This window comes from Hemiscyllium ocellatum, chromosome 18 (assembly GCF_020745735.1).
Source record: "Hemiscyllium ocellatum isolate sHemOce1 chromosome 18, sHemOce1.pat.X.cur, whole genome shotgun sequence".
Classification (NCBI taxonomy): Eukaryota; Metazoa; Chordata; class Chondrichthyes; order Orectolobiformes; family Hemiscylliidae; genus Hemiscyllium; species Hemiscyllium ocellatum.
The window spans coordinates 83,312,186-83,332,051 of NC_083418.1; the positions used below are offsets into that span (position 1 = coordinate 83,312,186).

Consider the following 19,866-nt stretch of genomic DNA (forward strand, 5'->3'; position numbering starts at 1 on the left):
ACTTGCGAGACCACATCTGGTGTACAGTACTGGACACCATACTAACAGGAGGATGTTAATGCACTGGAAGCAGTTCAAAGAAAGTTTACTGGATTAATATCCAGAAGGAACGGAACTACTTCTTCCAATTCTGAAGAAGAGTAGTATCGAACTTGAAATGTTGGCTGTTTTTCCTCCTCCTGCACTGCTATCAGACCTAAGTTTCATCAGAATGTTGGACTTTTGTTTTAGATGTCCAGCATCCACATCACTTTGCTTTTATTTCAGAGAAACTGAAATTGGTCACTCTGCCTGATCTTGGTCTGCCTTACTGTGAGCTAGGGCTGCTGCCAATTTTGATCTGAATTCTTATAGATTCTTCATAGGATGCTTCCATGAAAAGGCATCCTCACAAAGAGTGCAAGGCATAGAATCCTGGATTCATGGATCATAATTTTCAGCTATTAAAACTGTCAAATGGAAAACTAGACAAAACAGGTTTACAATATCTATAACAGCTCTCTCCGCAAGTATCTGCTCTTATATATGGTTCTCAAAATATCTCTAAGTGTTTCTGTACTAACACCCTCACTCCTCTTAGCAATTTTCTTACTAAGGATATTATAAATCTGCAAATGACAGTAGACAGGAAAAGGTCTGCTGGTTCATCCATCCTGTCCTACACAATTGCGATACCTTGTGTGTCACCAACCAAATGCATACTTGTGACCCCTCCCAACAACGTGATCTCCTGAAAGGGGTTCAAAAAAGAAAGGCAGGTCAATTTGGTGGAGCAAAATGGGAAATTCCAGATCATGCCCCAACTGCCTGGAGGCTTATAGTACACCATTTACAGCACATTTGTATTTTGTGTGTAAGGCAACCAAAGCAGGTCTAGGAGATCACACTGACCCTGTCACTTTTATGCTGTACCTATCTATTATGCAAGCATGATGTCCCTGACCAGAATCAGATCCTGTTCTCACTTAAAGGAACTCAGCAAACTAGCATTCAATTAATGAGTTAGCAGCCTGGTCTATTGTTCCACAGGTCCACTATTTTCTGGGAAAGAAACACCTATTGACCTACTATTTGACCTAGGTTTGACCATGCACAATTTTAAATTTGATCACTGGTTAGAGTTTGTTTGTCCTCTCTTTCCTCTTTAACTAAAGTTTGCTGATTTCCCAAGTCCCTCTCATGGCAGCCTTCAATCTTGTGCAATCGTTATTTGTGCGTTGGTGGGCAATTCTATGCTCACCTCACCGGACTCAGTAGCTCCACTCTGGCATAGCAGTCTCTGTTGTATATGCTGGAGACAATCTGCAGTGAAAGTGGAGTCGCATCTCTTGGTTGCAAGCTTAGGCCATTCTTATGAAGTCCCTGGACTGTCCAAAAGTCAAGTTCCATGCTCAAATCCCAGGTTTGTCCGAAAGGAGTCTGTGCAAACACTGGCTTGATTTAAATCTGATAATTTATATCTGAAACTAATGATCTGGGAGATTAAGGCATCACAGAATCTCTTACTATTGCTTTTCATACCTCAAAATGAATTTTATTGGTATAATTTTGTTCTTTGGACTAATTTCTCAAATATCCTTTCATTTAATAACCAATAGCAATCACAGAATTCCAGGCCTCCTTTCCATCTTTTCACTTTAGCTACCATAGAGTTATTTTTTGATGTGATTAATTATTTGCAGTAAAGTTGGTGAGCAACTGATACTTTCAGGAAACTGTCTTTTTGAACTGCATAACCTGTAATTTATTTCTCTCCCATACCCAGAATTATTTGAAATATATACACGCGTTTGCAAACTGATTTTGAATCGATTAAATCATTGTGGTATTTATTGCTGTCAAACTGCAAAACAAACAGCACTCACCTCCTCCGCAGTTCACTCAGCTCTAAGTTGTCAATTTCCACTATAACACTGGCACGCTCTTGTGGAGCCCCTGGTGGAACTTCTTCATTTGTTTCATTCTACAATACAACCAAAAAAGGATAAGAATTCAATTTTTATGAACACTTGTTATGCCTGTAAATTTAAGGAAAACTGAGGTTGATAGGCAAACCAAAAACTCTAGCTTTAAACTAGAATAAACTTGGCACAAAACCAAGAAAGAATAGTACAGGAGAATACCAGAGCTCACAAAATACTCAGGGATATGGCTGGCACTAGCACAGAGAATAGGAAATTAACAGGTGAAGTTGTAGCAGGAGAGTAAGAAAGTTCAAAACAGAATTAACATGCATCCGTGCATGGGATACAGTAAATAAGATTACAGACGCAGACTGCAATGTGGAATTGAGATGCTGTGGCAGTGACAAAGGGCAGACTCAAGGAAGGGCAAAACTGTATATTAAATATTCCTGGTGTACGCTGTTCAGGAAAAACAAAGAGGAGTGGAGGAATATTAGTTCTGATTATTCTTTCCTTAGACCTTCTCAACTCAGTCTCTTTCTTTAAGATACTTATTAAAAAGTATCAATCCAACTAAGCTTTTGGACATCTACAGTAAATATTTCCTCATTTGGTTCAGTGTCCAGTTTAGTTTGACAATGCTCTCATGAGACATTTTATTACGACATTACATCCAAATGTAATATTTCAAAGTAGAAATGCTGTCAGGAAGATGCAAAGTGGCTTCAGGCGGCTTTGGACAGGCTTAGTGACTGGGTCAGAATATGACAGACAGAAAACAGGATGGAAAAATGTCAGGTTAGGGTTGGGAGGAACTGAAATGAGGAGCATACTTTACATGGAGAGAGGTTGGAAGTGCAGATGTGTAAAGAGACCCAGATATCCCTGTCAGTAAGTTACTGAATGCTAATATGTATGTATAGCAGGTATCTGTTTTCCAGTCCCCCTCTCTGGAGCAGGAGGCTTACATTCAGGTCCACCTGATCCATAAATGTGTGTTGCCATCTCTGAACAGACTGATGAGAAAACACTGGCCTTTGTTGGCCAGGGGCTGTTCATACATAAAAAACAGGAAGCTTGTGAACTGAAGTTACCCGAACCCCAGTCACTGGCTTGAACCAGATCACCTCTGAGGGATGACATTAGGTGCAAGTCCTTATTTGGGTGGAAGAGTAATGAGGTAATCCTAACTGTGTCCTTGGAGTAAACCTACAGTGGAAAGACATCGGCCTGTCAGATGAGCTAAGAACTAACAAGAACAAGACACCGCTCGGGAAGGTGAGGAAAAAGGATAAAAATGAAGGATTTCGGCGTGCCATCAGTGAAAGTTCTGGAGATCAACCTTTGCAAAGTTGTGGATCCCAGTTTGGAAGCACGGAGATAATGCTGGGACCTGGGAAAAATTGGGCAGCAGGAGCTTCTATTCTTTGGTATTAGCCTTTATTTTTGTCAGGAGGGCCTTGTATGAATTAGAACATGGAATATAGAACAATACAGCACAGAATAAGCCCTTCGGCCCACGATGTTGTGCCGAACATTTGTCCTAGCTTAAGCACCTATCTATGTACCTATCCAATTGCTGCTTAAAGGTCACCAATGATTCTGACTCTGCCACTCCCACAGGCAGCGCAATCCATGCCCCCACCACTCTCTGGGTAAAGAACCTACCCCTGACATCCGCCCTATAACTTCCAACCTTCACTTACATTTATGTCCCCTTGTAACACTCTGTTGTACCCGGGGAAAAAGTCTCTGACTGTCTACTCTGTCCATTCCCCTGATCATCTTATAAACCTCTATCAAGTCACCCCTCATCCTTCTCCATTCCAATAAGAAAAGGCCTAGCACTCTCAACCTATCCTCGTATGACCTATTCTCCATTCCAGGTAACATCCTGGTAAATATCCTCTGCACCCTCTCCAAAGCTTCTACATCTTTCCTAAAGTGAGGCGACCAGAACTGCACACAGTACTCCAAATGTGGCCTAACCAAAGTCCTGTACAGCTGCAACATCACCTCACGACTCTGGAATTCAATCCCTCTGCTAATGAACGCTAATACACCATAGGCCTTCTTACAAGCTCTATCCACCCGAGTGGCAACTTTCAAAGATCTATGAACATAGACCCCAAGATCCCTCTGCTCCTCCACCTTACTAAGAACCCTACCGTTAACCCTGTATTCCGCATTCTTATTTGTCCTTCCAAAATGGACAACCTCACACTTGACAGGGTTGAACTCCATCTGCCACTCCTCAGTCCAGCTCTGCATTATATCTAGGTCCCTTTGCAACTGACAACAGCCTTCCTCACTATCCACAACTCCACCAATCTTTGTATCGTCTTCAAATTTACTGAGCCACCCTTCGACTCCCTCTTCCAAGTCATTAATAAAAATGGCAAATAGTAGAGGACCCAGAACTGATCCCTGCAGAACTCCACTTGTAACTGGGCTCCAGGCTGAATATTTTCCATCTACCACCACTTTCTGACTTCGACCAGTTAGCCAGTTCTCTATCCAACTGGCCAGATTTCCCACTATCCCATGCCTCCCGACTTTCCGCATCAGCCTGCAATGGGGAACCTTATCAAATGCCTTACTAAAATCCACGTACACTACATCCACTGCTCTAACCTCATCCACATGCTTGGTCACCTCCTCAAAGAATTCAATAAGACTTGTAAGGCAAGACCTACCCCTCACAAATCCGTGCTGGCTGTCCCTAATCAAGCCGTGTCTTTCCAGATACTCATAAATCCTATCCCTCAGTACCCTTTCCATTACTTTGCCTACCACCGAAGTAACTGTTAACCTATTCCTAACAAAAGCAGTATGAATTGAATGTCTGTTTTAGCTAAACTAATAAAGCTTGTGGTTGTTTGATACAGACTCAACTCTTGTCCTCTTTGTGCTGAGCCAATAACTGATGTTGAACAGAGTAACGAGGCAACACCTTGATTGCAAGAAGACTTGAGCACAGTAGTGCATTCCATTTAATTCCATCATCTTAATCACTAAAGTATATTGGGATCCAAGTACTGATCGCTGTGGTATCCACTTGCCATTGCCTGCCACTCAGAAAAAGGTGTGTATATTTAACATAAATATTGATAGATTTGTGATTGTCAATGGTGTAAGGGTTATGGGAACAGTTAGTAAAAGGTATTGACATGGTCAACCAACCATGACTGTACTAAAAAGCAGAGCAGACTTGATAGGCATACGGGGAGAAAGTGAGGACTGAGATGCTGGAGATTAGAATCAAAAAGTGTAGTGCACAACTAGTCAGGCAGTATCCAAGGAGCAGGAGTCAACATTTCGAGCACAAGCTCTTCATTGGGAATGTGGTGGTAAGGGGGCTAAGAGATAAATGGGGTTGAGGGAGCTGGAAGTGGGGTTTTGAGAGGACCCGAATCCTAGCTACCTTCCCAGCAGCCTCACTCCCCTCCCATTTATCTCTCATCTCCTTGGCTTCCCCCCTCCCCTCAACCCACCCACATTCCTGATGAAGAGCTTATGCTTGAAATGTTGACTCTCCAGCTCCTCAAATGCTGCCTTGATAGGCAAGCAGTCTACCATTGTTCCTACTTTACTCCAAAAAGTAGTATACAAATGCAGGTTGTGGTTCCTGTTTCACTATGGTTCTTGGTACAATCATAGAGTAAAAAGTGAGGTCTGCAGATGCTGGAGATCAGAGCTGAAAATGTGTTGCTGGTTAAAGCACAGCAGGTTAGGCAGCATCCAAGGAACAGGAAATTCGACGTTTCGGGTCAGAGCCCTTCATCAGGAAACCATATTCAAGCACTGTTGTGATAGTACTGTGCCTTAAAGAAGGGATTTGTTCTGTGCTGTTTCACTTGTATTGGAATGTCAGCTTCAGAATTTCCCTGAGTCTTTTATTAAAGTTAGACAACAAAGCATGAGTGGGTGGAGTCAAATTCACACAAACCTTGAGTTTTAGGCTTGCTTTTAGTTGGAGTTTTGAAATTGGTTGCTGAAGCTGATAGATACAGCTTTCTCAGCTGCAGAAAAAGCTTGAGCTCTCTATCTGCTGCTAGACTTTCCTTTTGGTGTTCCTTTGTCCTGGATTGGAAGGAAGGTAGCACGTGAGGAAAATCTGTTTGCTGAATTTGCCTTTGCCAAGGGTGTGTTTATGGGATACTGCTATATTGGAACAGTTGATGATTAGTAGTTAAATAATATATCATTTTATGAAGGTCTCAGTAGAGTTCAAGTTACGCCTGATTTCCTTGTTTGTATTTTAACTGTGGTGTAAGAGCAAAGTGTGCTTTGTTTAATGCCTAGTGGTGGACCAATCAAATCACATGTGGAATTCAGTGCCTTACAATGCCTTTCAAAGATAAAAAGTTAGGTTCTGTGCTATCTTCTTGATATATTTCCAGTGAGTCTGGTCTGTTCCATAATACTCCTTTCCATCTTAAAGTGAGGAATGGAGCTGTTTCCTGCCAACTCATTGTGTTGGCAGTCCATTCACAAACCTGCCTGCATCGAGGCTTGGGGCTCACAAGTGACTGGTAACATGAGTACAAAACATTGATGCAGTTCGGTGTTTGCTGATTCCAAATCTCTGGCTACATACAAGCTTTCAATTACAGGTGGCTTTCAAATTCATACCACGTGACCAACAAAACAATCAATAGATGTGTTGCACCACTGACTCAAGACAATCTTCAAAAGAAATCTCAGATGAAGAGGAAAGGATACAAAGGCTCAAGGGCTAAATGTTTGAAAGACATAAATGTTACAGAGGAGCAATGGCCACCAATTAGGTGGGAATTCTCTGAGGGTAGGCCCAAAAGCAAGCCTGCCTCTACAATTGAATTGGAATTCAAGGTCAGTATAATGATTGGTGCTCTCATGCAGCATCAGTTGAATCTTGTATGCAACAAATGAAATGTGTTCTTCACATCACTGGGTTCAGGCAGAATATCTATCGAATGCAGGGTAGCACACATATTTATATGTTTAAAACATACAGATGTATTAAAGTACTCAACACCAATAAAATATTTTTTTACATTAAGTGTTCACACTGGGGCCAAACAATTGCATTATTCTTCATGTTCCTTCCAAGGTTTCCTGACTTATTCTTTGCTTTAACCTTTCAGCTTTGTACATCTACTTTTCAAATTTTTTTCTTAAAGTTGAGAAGGAAAAGAGAGAATCACAAAATAACTTGATAGGCCAACCACTTACTTGCTCTTCATTGTGCAAAGATGAACGTATTGTTTGGTACTGTCTTTCTAGTCGATAATAGCGATCCTGAAGATCTCCATAACGTGACTGGGTATCACGCAATGTCTGAGAGACTGCTTTTAGCTGGCTAGACAAAGTGGCTTTCTCTTCAATGCTCTGCATAACCTGTGCCAACAAAATAGTGAATAGAGTTGATCAGATCATAAGCCACACAATCTTCAGAATCATTCATATTTTATTTATAGGTTAAATAAAGCTTAGAGGAAAACTTTTACATGAATTAAACCTCAGGAATACATTACCTTGCTATTAAGTTTTTGAAATTTTTGTTCTTTGTGGTGAATCTCTTGTAAATAACCCTGGACTTCACTCTGCAGTTGTTTCTTTTCTATTAGTAGAGACTTCATTTGTTCAGCAATATTCTCATTGCTCAGCGAAGATTCAATCTCTAAAGGCTAAAGTAAAATTATAAAACTGACATAAATTTTTTAATACATTTGCAACATATCGCACCCAAACACTATGCTTACATACAAAAACTAGCTTTTAATGCAAGGTGGTGGAATATACAAGTCTTGTCACAATTGTGCATGATATGATGCGATCACACCTAAATAACTGTGTTAAGTTTTTGTTTTCTTTCTTAAGATTCAAAACAGCCTGGAGGAGGTTCACTGGGTTGATTCTGAAGATGAAAAGGTTATCTAACGATAAAAAGGTTGAGAACAATCTTTTAGTTAGGTCATGAGGATGTGGGTGTTGCTGCATTTATTGCCCATCCTCGGGCAATTGTCAGCTGCACTCTTGTAGGTCTGGGGTCACATATAGGGTCCATACCAGTAAACACAGTATATTAGCTTTCCTAAAAGACGTTTGTGAACAATTAAGAGTTACACAGTGGTCATTAGCCCAACTCCTCATTCCAGACTGTTTGCTGGTTCCAAATTTTACTATCTGGTACAATAGGATTTAAACCCATCACCCCTCTGCATTGGCCTCGAATTCTGGATTGCTAGTCCAGTGACATAGCAACAGGGGGAGGCAGCGCAGTTGTAGCAATATTATACTCTGTCCCTGCTCGCAAACCATTTATATAGATTGTAATTAGTTTAGGTCCAAGAATTTAAGCCACTAGTTACAGTTCCACATCCAGAGAAGGACTCATTTATCCTGACCCTCTGCTTTCTGTCAGTAGCCAATCCTTGATCCAAGCAAATGCTCTACCCTTAATTCCTGGGATCAAGATTTAGATTTTGGTATGCATGCTCTAGTATAGGAATACAGGAGTAAAGTGTACAAAGTTGCCATTCTCCAGTTCCATCTTAGTATACAAAAGATAGCACTAAAAACAGAAACAGAACTAAAATAACAGCTAAAAGTAAAGGAAACATCCGGATCACTCCTCCGCCTTCATCAGAAGTCTTCACTGCAAGAAAAACAATGCCACAAAGTCCATCCCTTAGTCTGCGAGGACTCAGATGCCCAGAGTCCCATCATGACCGGAACACTACCTCCTCCACCATCGGGTACCCAGGTCCAGCCATGGCCTGGAACAATACGGCCATTCTTCGACACCATCGTGCCTCCACCAACAGTCGACTGAAGTTGCCGATTCCCGAACTAGAATTGGACTCAACGTTGGGCTCACCACACTGAAGTGGCCAGTGCCTGGGTTCTATAAGACCTTAAGAAATAGGAGTGGAAGTAAGGCCATTTGGCCCATCGAGTCCACTCCGCCATTCAATCATGGCTGATGGGCATTTCAACTCCACTTACCCGCATTCTCCCCACAGCCCTTAATTCCTTGTAACATCAAGTAGTTATCAATCTCTGTATACACCGCTGCCACTGCCACCTTCTGGGATTGCCATTCAGCAAAGGAGCCTGCCACTGTCAAACCCCAGGAAGCAATCACTCCCACTGCTGCCAACACTCTGGGATGGGAACATTCAACTCATCTTCCAAAATTTCTTTTGTTAAATCTCTTACATACCACTGGTCTTATGCCATGTATCTGTCAGATGAGAACTGGTACACCCGCATGCCAAGTACTAAGAAACCAATCTCTTCCATCAGTGGATATTTATTTATTTATTGGATTTTCTTAACTGACACATTAGGGTTATAGCTTTCCTTCCCTATTTTTCTGGCACAAAGCACGGCTTCTAACCTTCTGGATTAATCTTTTAAATTGCCCCTTGTCAAATGCCTTCTGGAAGTCTAGATATACCATATCCAATTCCCAGATCCCCATTATTTACCTTGCTGGTTGCATCTTCAAAGAGCTTCAGCAAATCTGTCAAGCACAACTTGCCCTTCATGAAACTATGCTGACACTGGTGAATTGAGCTTGCTTTTCAAAGTGTTCAGTTATCTCCTCTTTTATGAATGACTCCAGCAACTTCTCCACTATGGAGGTCAAACTAACTGTTCTACAGCTTCCCACTTTTTGCCTATCTCCTTTTTTTTTTGAAGGTGACAATGAAGGCTTGCCTTCATCAGCTTGGGCACTGAATACTGAAGTTGACAAGTTACGTTACAGCTGTGTAAAACTTCAGTTAGGCTATATTTGGAGTAGTGTGCAGTTCTGGTCCATTTATCCATCAACGACCTGTGAAAGAGAAATCTGAAGAAAAAGAAAATCTACAGAGGAAGACACAAAGGAAAGATGTGACAGTTGCCTGGTTTTGAAATTTGAATTTCGTAAATCTTAACCAGGGGTTTTATCGGACTAGTATTATAGACAGGAAAGTAAAGATAGGAGTTGTAAATAGTTATTAATTAATTATTCTCTGTTAAACTTTAAGAAATAAAGCTGTTACTTTTTATTTTAACTTGCTCTTGTCCTCTCCAATTTTCACAAATGACTTCACTGGATAAATCTTTTCTGTGCTGCTGGTTTAAATTAACAGAGGGGGTGTAGCCCATGTCGTAACAATATGTATAAAATGCCTTGGAAATTTCCTTAATCCGGTTTACCAAAGGCATTTCATGGTACCTTTTTTCCCGCCTAATTCTTCGTTTGAGTTCTTGTACCCTTGTATTCTTCAAGACCTCTATCCGTCTACAGTTTCCTAAACCTGACAAAAGCCTTTTTCTATTTGAATAAACTTTTAATTTCCCTTGTCATCCAAGGTTCCTGAATCTTGTTATTCTTGTCATTCTTGTCCTCATTTTCACAGGAACATGCTGGTCCTGAACTCTAATCAACCACGTTTCAAAACATTCCTACATACAGATGTGGATTTACCCTCTCACAGTAACCCCAATCTACCTCAGAGGAGAGCAGAGGAAGCAGGATTAGTAAGTTTGTGGATGACACCAAAATTGGTGGCACAGAATCAGCATAGCACAGTACAGGCCCTTCAACCTTCGATGTTGTGCCGGCCTTTTATCCTACTCTTAAGATTAGACGAACTGACATATCCTTCATTGTACTAACTTCCACATGCCTACCAAAGAGTCGCTTAAATGGCCCTAATGTATCTGAATCTACTACCACTGCCGACAGTGCATTCCACACACCCACCACTCTCTGTGTAAAGAACCTGCCTCCGACATCTCCCCTATACTTCCCTCCAATTACCTTAAAATTATGACTACTCATGATAGACTTTGCCACGGTGGGAAAAAGTCTCTTGCTACCCACTCTATCTATGCCTCTCAAATCTTGTACACCTCTATCAAGTCACCTCTCATCCTTCTTCACTCCAATGAAAACAGCCCTAGCTCACTCAACCTTTCTTCAGAAGACATGCCCTCCAGTCCAGGCAGAATCCTGGTAAATCTCTTCTGCACCATCTCTAAAGCTTCCACATCTTTCCTTTAATGAGGCAACAAGAACTGACCACAATATTCCAAGTGTGGTCTAGCCAGGGCTCCAAAGAGCTGTAGCATAACCTCACTGCTCTTAAATTCAATCCCCGTGCAAATGAAAGCCAACAAACCTAACACCTTAACAAGGAGAAAGTGAGGTCTGCAAATGCTGGAGATCAGAGCTGAAAATGTGTTGCTGGAAAAGCGCAGCAGGTCAGGCAGCATCCAAGGAGCAGGAGATTCGACGTTTCGGGCATAAGCCCTTCTTCAGGAATGAGGAGAGTGTGCCAAGCAGGCTAAGATAAAAGGTAGGGAGGAGGGACTTGGGGGAGGGGCGATGGAGATGTGATAGGTGGAAGGAAGTCAAGGTGAGGGTGATAGGCCGGAGTGGGGTGGGGGCGGAGAGGTCAGGAAGAAGATTGCAGGTTAGGAAGGCGGTGCTGAGTTCGAGGGATTCGACTGAGACAAGGTGGGGGGAGGGAAATGAGGAAACTGGAGAAATCTGAGTTCATCCCTTGTGGTTGGAAGGTTCCTAGGCAGAAGCTGAGGCGCTCTTCCTCCAACCGTCGTGTTGTTATGGTCTGGCAATGGAGGAGTCCAAGGACCTGCATGTCCTTGGAGGAGTGGGAGGGGGGAGTTAAAGTGTTGAGCCACTGGGTAGTTGGGTTGGTTGGTCCGGGTGTCCCAGAGGTGTTCTCTGAAATGTTCCGCAATATAGAGGCCACATCGGGTGCAGGGGATGCAATAGATGATGTGTGTGGAGGTGCAGGTGAATTTGTGGTGGATATGGAAGGATCCCTTGGGGCCTTGGAGAGAAGTAAGGGAGGAGGTGTGGGTGCAAGTTTTGCATTTCTTGCGGTTGCAGGGGAAGGTGCCGGGAGTGGAGGTTGGGTTGGTGGAGGGTGTGGACCTGACGAGGGAGTCATGGAGGGAGTGGTCTTTTCAGAACGCTGATAGGGGAGGGGAGGGAAATATATCCCTGGTGGTGGGGTCCGTTTGGAGGTGGCGGAAATGACGGCGGATGATACGCTGTATATGGAGGTTGGTGGGGTGGTAGGTGAGAACCATTGGGGTTCTGTCCTGGTGGCGATTGGAGGGGCGGGGCTCAAGGGCGGAGGAGCGGGAAGTGAAGGAGATGCGGTGGAGGGCATCGTCGATCACGTCTAGGGGGAATCTGTGGTCCTTGAAGGAGGCGGCCATCTGGGCTGTACGGTATTGGAACTGGTCCTCCTGGGAGCAGATGCGGTGGAGACGAAGGAATTGGGAATATGGGATGGCGTTTCTACAGGGGGCAGGGTGGGAGGAGGTGTAGTCCAGGTAGCTGTGGGAGTCAGTCGGTTTATTGTAGATGTCCGTGTTGATTTGGTCACCCGAGATAGAAATGGAAAGGTCTCGGAAGGGGAGGGAGGAGTCTGAGACAGTCCAGGTGAATTTGAGGTCGGGGTGGAAGGTGTTGCTAAAGTGGATGAACTGTTCAACCTCCTCGTGGGAGCACGAGGCAGCGCCGATACAGTCATCAATGTAGCGGAGGAAAAGGTGGGGGGTGGTGCCAGTGTAGTTGCGGAAGATGGACTGTTCCACATATCCTACGAAGAGACAGGCATAGCTGGGGCCCATGCGGGTGCCCATGGCAACTCCTTTAGTTTGGAGGAAGTGGGAGGAATGGAAAGAGAAGTTATTCAGGGTGAGGACCAGTTCAGTCAGTCGAAGGGGGGTGTCAGTGGAAGGGTACTGGTTGGTATGGCGGGAAAGGAAGAAGCAGAGGGCTTTGAGTCCTTCGTGATGGGGGATGGAGGTGTACAGGGACTGGATGTCCATCGTGAAGATAAGGCGTTGGGGACCGGGGAAGCGAAAATCATGGAGGAGGTGGAGGGTGTGGGTGGTGTCCCGAACGTAGGTGGGGAGTTCTTGGACTAAGGGGGACAGGACCGTGTCAAGGTATGCGGAGATGAGTTTGATGGGGCAGGAGCAGGCTGAGACAATGAGTCGGCTGGGGCAGTCAGGTTTGTGGATGTTGGGCAGGAGGTAGAAATGGGTGGTGCGGGGTTGTGGGGCAGTGAGGTTGGAGACGGTGGATGGGAGATCCCCTGAGGTGATGAGGTTATGGATGGTCTGGGAGATGATGGTTTGGTGGTGGGAGGTGGGGGTCATGGTCAAGGGGGCAGTAGGAGGAGGTGTCAGCGAGCTGGCGTTTAGCCTCAGCGTTGTAAAGATCGGTGCGCCAAACTACTACCGCGCATCCCTTGTCTGCCGGTTTGATGGTGAGGTTGGGGTTGGAGTGGAGGGAGTGGAGGGCTGCACGTTCCGAGGGTGAGAGGTTGGAGTAGGTGAGAGGGGTGGACAGGTTGAGGCGGTTAATGTCGCGGCGGCAGTTGGCTATAACACCTTAACAACCCTATCAACTTGGGTGGCAACTTTGAGGGATCTATGGATGTGGACTCCAAGATCCCTCTGTTCCTTCACACTGCCAAGAATCCTGCCTTTAACCTGTATTCTGCATTCAAATTTGACCTTCCAAAGTGAATTACTTCACACTTTTTCAGGTTGAACTCCATCTGCCACTTATCAGCCCAGTTCTGCATCCTGTCAACGTCCGGCTCAATGTACAACAGTTCTCCACACTATCCACAACTTCACCAACCTTCGTTACATCAGCAAATTTACTAAACCACCCTCCCACTTCCTTATTCAAGTCATTTATAAAAATCACAAACAGCAGAGGTCCCAGAAGTCATCACTGGTCAATGAGCTCCAGGCTGAATGCTTTCGTCAACTACCATCCCTGTCTTCTTTGGGCCAGCCAATTCTGTAGGAGAAAGTGAGGACTGCAGATGCTGGAGATCAGAGTCGAGAGTGTGGTGCTGGAAAAGCAAAGCAGGTCAGGCAGCATCTGAGGAGCAGAAGAATCGATGTTTCGGGCAAGAGCCCTTCATCAGTAATGAGGCGTGTGGGCCGGGGGGCTAAGGGATAAATGGGAAGGGGCTGGGGCTGGGGGTGGAAGGAAGCTGAGTGTGCGATAGGGAGGTGAAGGTGGTGGTAATGGCGATAGGTCAGAGAGGAGGGTGGAGTGGATAGGTGGGAAGGAAGATGGACAGGGTAAAACAGTTCATGATGGCAGTGTCAAGTTGGGAGTTTAGATCTGGGATAATGTGGGGGGAGAGGAAATGAGGAAACTGGTGAAATCCTCATTGATGCCGTGTGGTTGGAAGGTCCCAAACAGGCAGATGAGGAATTCTTCCTCCAGGCATTGGATGGTCCGGGTGTGGCGAAGGAGGCGGCCCAGGACCTGCATGTGGGAGGGGGAGTTGAAGTGTTCGGCCACGGGGCGGTGGGTTGGTTGGTGCGGGTGTCCCATAGATGCCCTCTGAAGCATTCTGCATTGTTCTGGCAATGTTAGTCAAGAACAGTTTTATGGTTGCAGAAAGGGTGTTGTGGACTCGTCTACTGAGGTAGTATGGGCTAAGGTTAGAAACAGGAAAGAAGGGATCACCCTGTTGGGAGTTTTCCATTGGCCTCCGAATAGTTCCAAAGATATAGAGGAAAGGATAGTAAAGATGATTCTGATGGGAGCAAGAGTGACAGGGTAGTTGTTATAGAGCACTTTAACTTTCCAAATATTGACAGGGATTAGTACAGTTCAAGCACTTTAGATGGATCAGTGTTTGTCCAGCGTGTGCAGGATGGTTTCCTGACCAGTATGCAGACAGGCCAACAAGGGGTGATGCTACATTAGATTTGGTACTGGGTAATGAACCAGGCTAGGTGTCAGATTTGGAGGTAGGTGAGCACTTCAGTGATAGTGACCACAATTTGATTATGTTTACTTTAGCAATGGAAAGGGATAGATATATAACACAGGGCAATAGTTATGGCTGCGGGAAAGACAATTACAATGTGATTAGGCAAGACTTAGGATGCATAGGATGGGGAGGAAACTGCAGGGGATGGACACAATTGAAATGTGGAGCTTTTTCAAGGTACAGCTACTGCGGGTCCTTGATATGTATGTACAGTTCAGGCAGGGAGGAAGTCGTCGAGAGCAGGAGCCGTGGTTTACTAAGAAAGTTGAATCTCCTGTCAAAAGGAAGAGTAGGCTTATGTTAGGATGAGGTGTGCAGGCTATGTTAAGGTGCTTGAGAGTTACAAGTTAGCCAGGAAAGACCTAAAGAAAGAGTAAAGAGCCAGGAGGGGACATGAGAAGTTGTTGGCAGATAGGATCAAGGAAAACCCTAAAGCTTTCTATAGGTATATCTGGAATAAAAGAACAACGAGACTAAGATTAGGGCAATCAAGGATAGTAGTGGGAAGTTGTGCATGGAATCGGAGAAGATAGGGGAATTGCTAAGTTAATACTTGTCGTCAGTATTCACACTAGAAAAAGGCAATGTTGCCGAGCAGAATACTGAGATACAGGCTACGAGACTAGCTAGGATTTAGGTTTGCAAAGAGGAAATGGTCACAATTTTGGAGAGTGTTAAAAATAGCTAAGTCCTCTGGTTCAGAAGGGATTTAGCTTAGGATTGTCTAGAAAGCCAGGGAGGAGACTGCAGAGCCTTTGACTTTGATCTTTACGTCAACATTGTCTACAGGAATAGTGCCAGAAGACTGGAGGATAGCAAATGTTATTCCCTTGTTCAAGAAGGGGAGTAGAGACAACCCTGGCAATTACAGACTTGTGAGCCTGAGTTCAGTTGTGGGTAAAGTGTTGGAAAGGTTATATGAGATAGGATTTATGAACATCTAGAAAGGACTAATTTCATTAGGCATAGTCAATGTGGTTTTGTGAAGGGTAGGTCATGCCTCACAAACCTTGTTAAGTTCTTTGTGAAGATGATCAAACAGGTGGATGAGTGTAAAGCAGTTGATGTGGTGTAGGTGGATTTCAGTAAGGTGTTGATAAGGCTCCCCACGGTAGGCTATTACAGAAAATAGAGGCATGGGATTGAGGGTTTGGATCAGAAATTGGTAAACTGAAAGAATACCAGAAGGTGGTGGTTGTTGGGAAATGTTCATCCTAGAGATCAGTTACCAGTCGTGTACCGCAAGGATCTATTTTGGGTCCACTTCTGTTTGTCATTTTCATATTCCTTTTGAACCATCTAAACCCTGGAACATCAACAACCATCCCTCCCGCTGTGATATCCAAATGGCAATTATGGCCACAACGTCTTAGTTCCAAGTACTGATGCATGCTCTAAGTTTGTCGCCCTCAGTCCTGATACTTCTTGCGTTAAAACAGACACACAATAGATGGTACAACCTCTACCATCGGGGAGAAGGTACAGAAGCCTGAACACACGCACCAGCCGGTTTCTTAACAGTTTCTACCCTACTGTTGTTAGAATATTGAATAGACTCTCAAACTCTCAACACTCGCCTGTCCCTGTGTTTTTATTTTCGCTGCTGTTTGCCTATTATTTACTCTCTATGCTACTTAACTCTGTGATCTGCCTGTATTGCTCACAATACAAAACTTTTCACTGTGCCTTCGTACACGTGACAATAAATTCAATTCAATTCTTCAACCCATCACATTGACTGCACTTTTGCCCGATCAAGTGCCTACTTCGCCTTACAGACTCTCTACACGCTGTATCTGGCTGTTCACTACCTACTCCATCTGATTGGTAGCTCAGGTTCCCACCACCCTGCCAATCCAGTTTAAACGCTCCTGAAGAGCTCTTGCAAACCTCCCATCCAGTATTGGTGCTCCTGCAGTTCAAGTGCAACCCATCCTTCTTGCACAGGCCCTACCTTCCCCAGAATTTACCCCAACGATCCACATACCTGAAGCCCTCCCTCCTGCACCAGCCCTGTAGCCATGTATCATGGTCACTGAAGAAGATTATCTAAGATTACAAAGAAATCTTGATCAATTAAGTCAATGGACTGAAGAGGGGTAGATGGAGATTAATTTGGATAAATGTGAGGTATTGCATTTAAGTAAAATAAAGAACGGGAGTACTTATACAATCAATGGTCAGGCTCTAGGTCATGTTGTAGAACAGAGACACCGAGGGATTCAGATACATAATATTTTGAAATTTGCATCACAGGTAGTCAGGGTGGTTAAGAATGGATAAGAAGGTGTTTAGCATGGTTGCCTTCATTGCTTAGACCTTTTGAGTATTGGAGTTGGGATGTCGTGTTGATGTTGCTGGTGAGGCCTCTTCTGGAGCACAGTCAGTTCTGCTATAATGTAGTAGTTCCATTCTCGTGCAATCCCGTTTTAGAAGAAAATTGTTTAATAGCAGCATCATTTAAACTGATGGGGCTGGAATCGCATTATAACTAATACACGTTTAAAACTCCGTGCTTTAGAAACCGTCCTCCCACTTCGTAATCATGTTATGGCAAATTTGTGTTAACGAAACGCGCATTATAGCAGAATGACCTGTACGGTGTACAGTTCTGGTCACCTTGTTATAGGAAGGATAATATTAAATTGGAGAAGGCGAGGAAAGATTGATCAGGACATTGCTGGGAATGGAAGAAGTGAGTTATAAAGATAGGCTGGGACTTTCTCCACTGAAGCATAGGAGGTTGAGGGGTGACCTGATAAAAGGTGTATAAAATCACAGGGGGGGCTTAGATAAGGTGCATAGCAAGGGTCTTTTCCCTGAGGGAGGAGAGTTCATACTAGGGGGCATATTTTTAAGGTGAGAGGAGAAAAGACATGAGAGCAACCTTTTCACAAAATGAGTGGTTTACACGTGGAATGATCTGCCAGAGGATGTGGAGAATGCAGGTACAGTCAAAACATTTCGAATACATTTGGGTAAATATGTGAAGCGGAAGGGTTTGGAGGAATATGGGCCAAATGCAGGCAAGCGGGACTAGTTTTGTTTGGGAACATGGTCGGCGTGGACTAGTTGGACTGAAAGGTCTGTTTCCATGCTGTCTGACTATGACTCTGACTCCTCAGCCACTTCTCCCTCTGTTCATGCCTGAAACTGCTGTACACAGGAATGTACCCTGCTGAGCTGCTCATCCCACCCTTCCCTCTACCCTAACTCAGTAATTGCAACACTACCATCTTGTCACATGCTGATCAACACAAGTTCATTTGCCCTGCCAGTCAGGCTTCTTGCATTAAAATAGGTACAATTCAGCATTCCAGTTCACCCACGTGCCTCATCACATTCACGACTTCTCCGCTTGCTGGACTGTCCTGGATTTCCTCCAATACCTGATTGAATCTTGCTCCCAGCTTAACACCTACAAATAAGACCATAAGACAGAGGAGTGGATGTAAGGCCATTCAGCCCACCGAATCCACTCCGCCATTCAATCATGGCTGATGGGCATTTCAACACCACTTACCCGCACTCTCCCCGTATCCCTTAATTCCTTGCGAGATTAAGAATTTATCAATCTCTGCCTTTAGGACATTTACCGTCCCGGCCTCCACTGCGCTCTGTGGCAATGAATTGAACAGGCCCACCACTGTCTAGATGAAGGAATTTCTCCTTACTTCCATCTTAAATTGACCCCCTCTAATTCTAAGGCTGTGCCCAGGGGTCCTAGTGTCCCCGCCTGACAGAAACAAATTCCCAGCATCCACCCTTTCTAAGCCATGAATTATCTTGTAAGTTTCTACTAGATCTCCCCTCAACCTTCTAAACTCTAATGAATACAATCCCAGGATCATCTGCCATTGGTCGTATGACAGGCCTACCATTCCAGGGATCATGTGTCCTGTCAAGCTGCCGAGTTGGTTTAAAGCCTCCCAACAGCATGAGCAATCCTCCCAGCAAGAGTACTGGACCTATTCCATTTTAGGTGCAACGTGTCCAGCTTATATAAGTCTCACTCACCCAAGAAACTGTCCAAATGATGCAAAGATCAAAAGCCCTCCTAAATTATCCCTTTGGTCATGCATTCATCTGATCTATCTTCCAACTCCTATACCTGTACTCACTAGCACATGGCAAAGGAAGTAATCTGGAGATTACATATTTAGTAGTCCTCCTCTTCAATCTATTATCAAACCCTATAAATTCCTGCTGCAGGACTTGATTTCATATTTTACCCATGTTGTTAGTACCAAGACTGGTGACTATTTATGCTGCCTTTTCAGAATGCCCTGCAGCTAACAAGACATCCCTGATCCTGGGAGCCAGGGAAGCAATATACTATTCGAGAGTTTCATTTTTGGCCATAGAACCATCTGTCATTTTGTGTCTGATTTAGCTAAATATCCAAAATCATCTTCTTAGACTGATTTGCTTTTCCATATAATCTGGTCTCAATCAAGTTATGGAAGCAATAATGGCTGGTACTTTAGACCAAAAAAACCTTCATGATATACGGAGGGAAACATTTTTCAGCAAATTGCTTAAGGATTGAAAAAGAATCATTTCCCATAAAGTCTTCCCCAAAAAAACATTGGTGGAGATTCGAGAGTGATTGTCACACATGAGCAATTCCTTTCAATTCTGAAGGCCAAAATAGTGAAAGCTATGGACATCTCAATTATGACTGAGGTACATAAATCTAACTGAGTACCCTCAGAGATTGAATACGTGGTCAAATAAATATCCTCCCAATCTCCCAAACACAGACTGTTACCCTGCTACCCCAGGATGATAGCTGGTGTTCGACATATATCTGCTAAAAATGTATTTTAAGAAATGTGATACATTTAGATTTAGATTATTTACAGTATGGAAACAGGCCCTTCGGCCCAACAAGTCCATACCAACCTGCCGAAACGCAACCCACCCAGACCCATTCCCCGACATTTACCCCTTCACCTAACATTATGAGCAATTTAGCATGGCCAATTCACCTAACCTCCACATTTTTGGACTTGTGGGAGGAAACCGGAGCACCCAGAGGAAATCCACGCAGACACGGAGAGAATATGCAAACTCCACACAGTCAGTCGCCTGAGGCGGGAATTGAACCCAGGTCTCTGGCGCTGTGA

The 19,866-nt window shown here is 44.1% G+C and overlaps 1 protein-coding gene across 7 annotated transcripts in view; it reads right to left on the reverse strand.

Annotated features, from left to right (window-relative positions):
• The window catches only part of LOC132824521 (golgin subfamily B member 1-like), a 263,280-nt gene that overhangs the window by 14,928 nt on the left and 228,486 nt on the right, over positions 1 to 19,866 (reverse strand). For all 7 annotated transcript variants that reach the window (XM_060839154.1, XM_060839156.1, XM_060839155.1 and 4 more), the window contains 3 exons: positions 7,424 to 7,576; positions 7,122 to 7,286; positions 1,866 to 1,963 (listed from right to left, as the gene is read on the reverse strand). In XM_060839154.1, the coding sequence (XP_060695137.1) occupies positions 1,866 to 1,963; positions 7,122 to 7,286; positions 7,424 to 7,576 (416 nt within the window). The remainder of the gene's footprint in view (positions 1 to 1,865; positions 1,964 to 7,121; positions 7,287 to 7,423; positions 7,577 to 19,866) is intronic.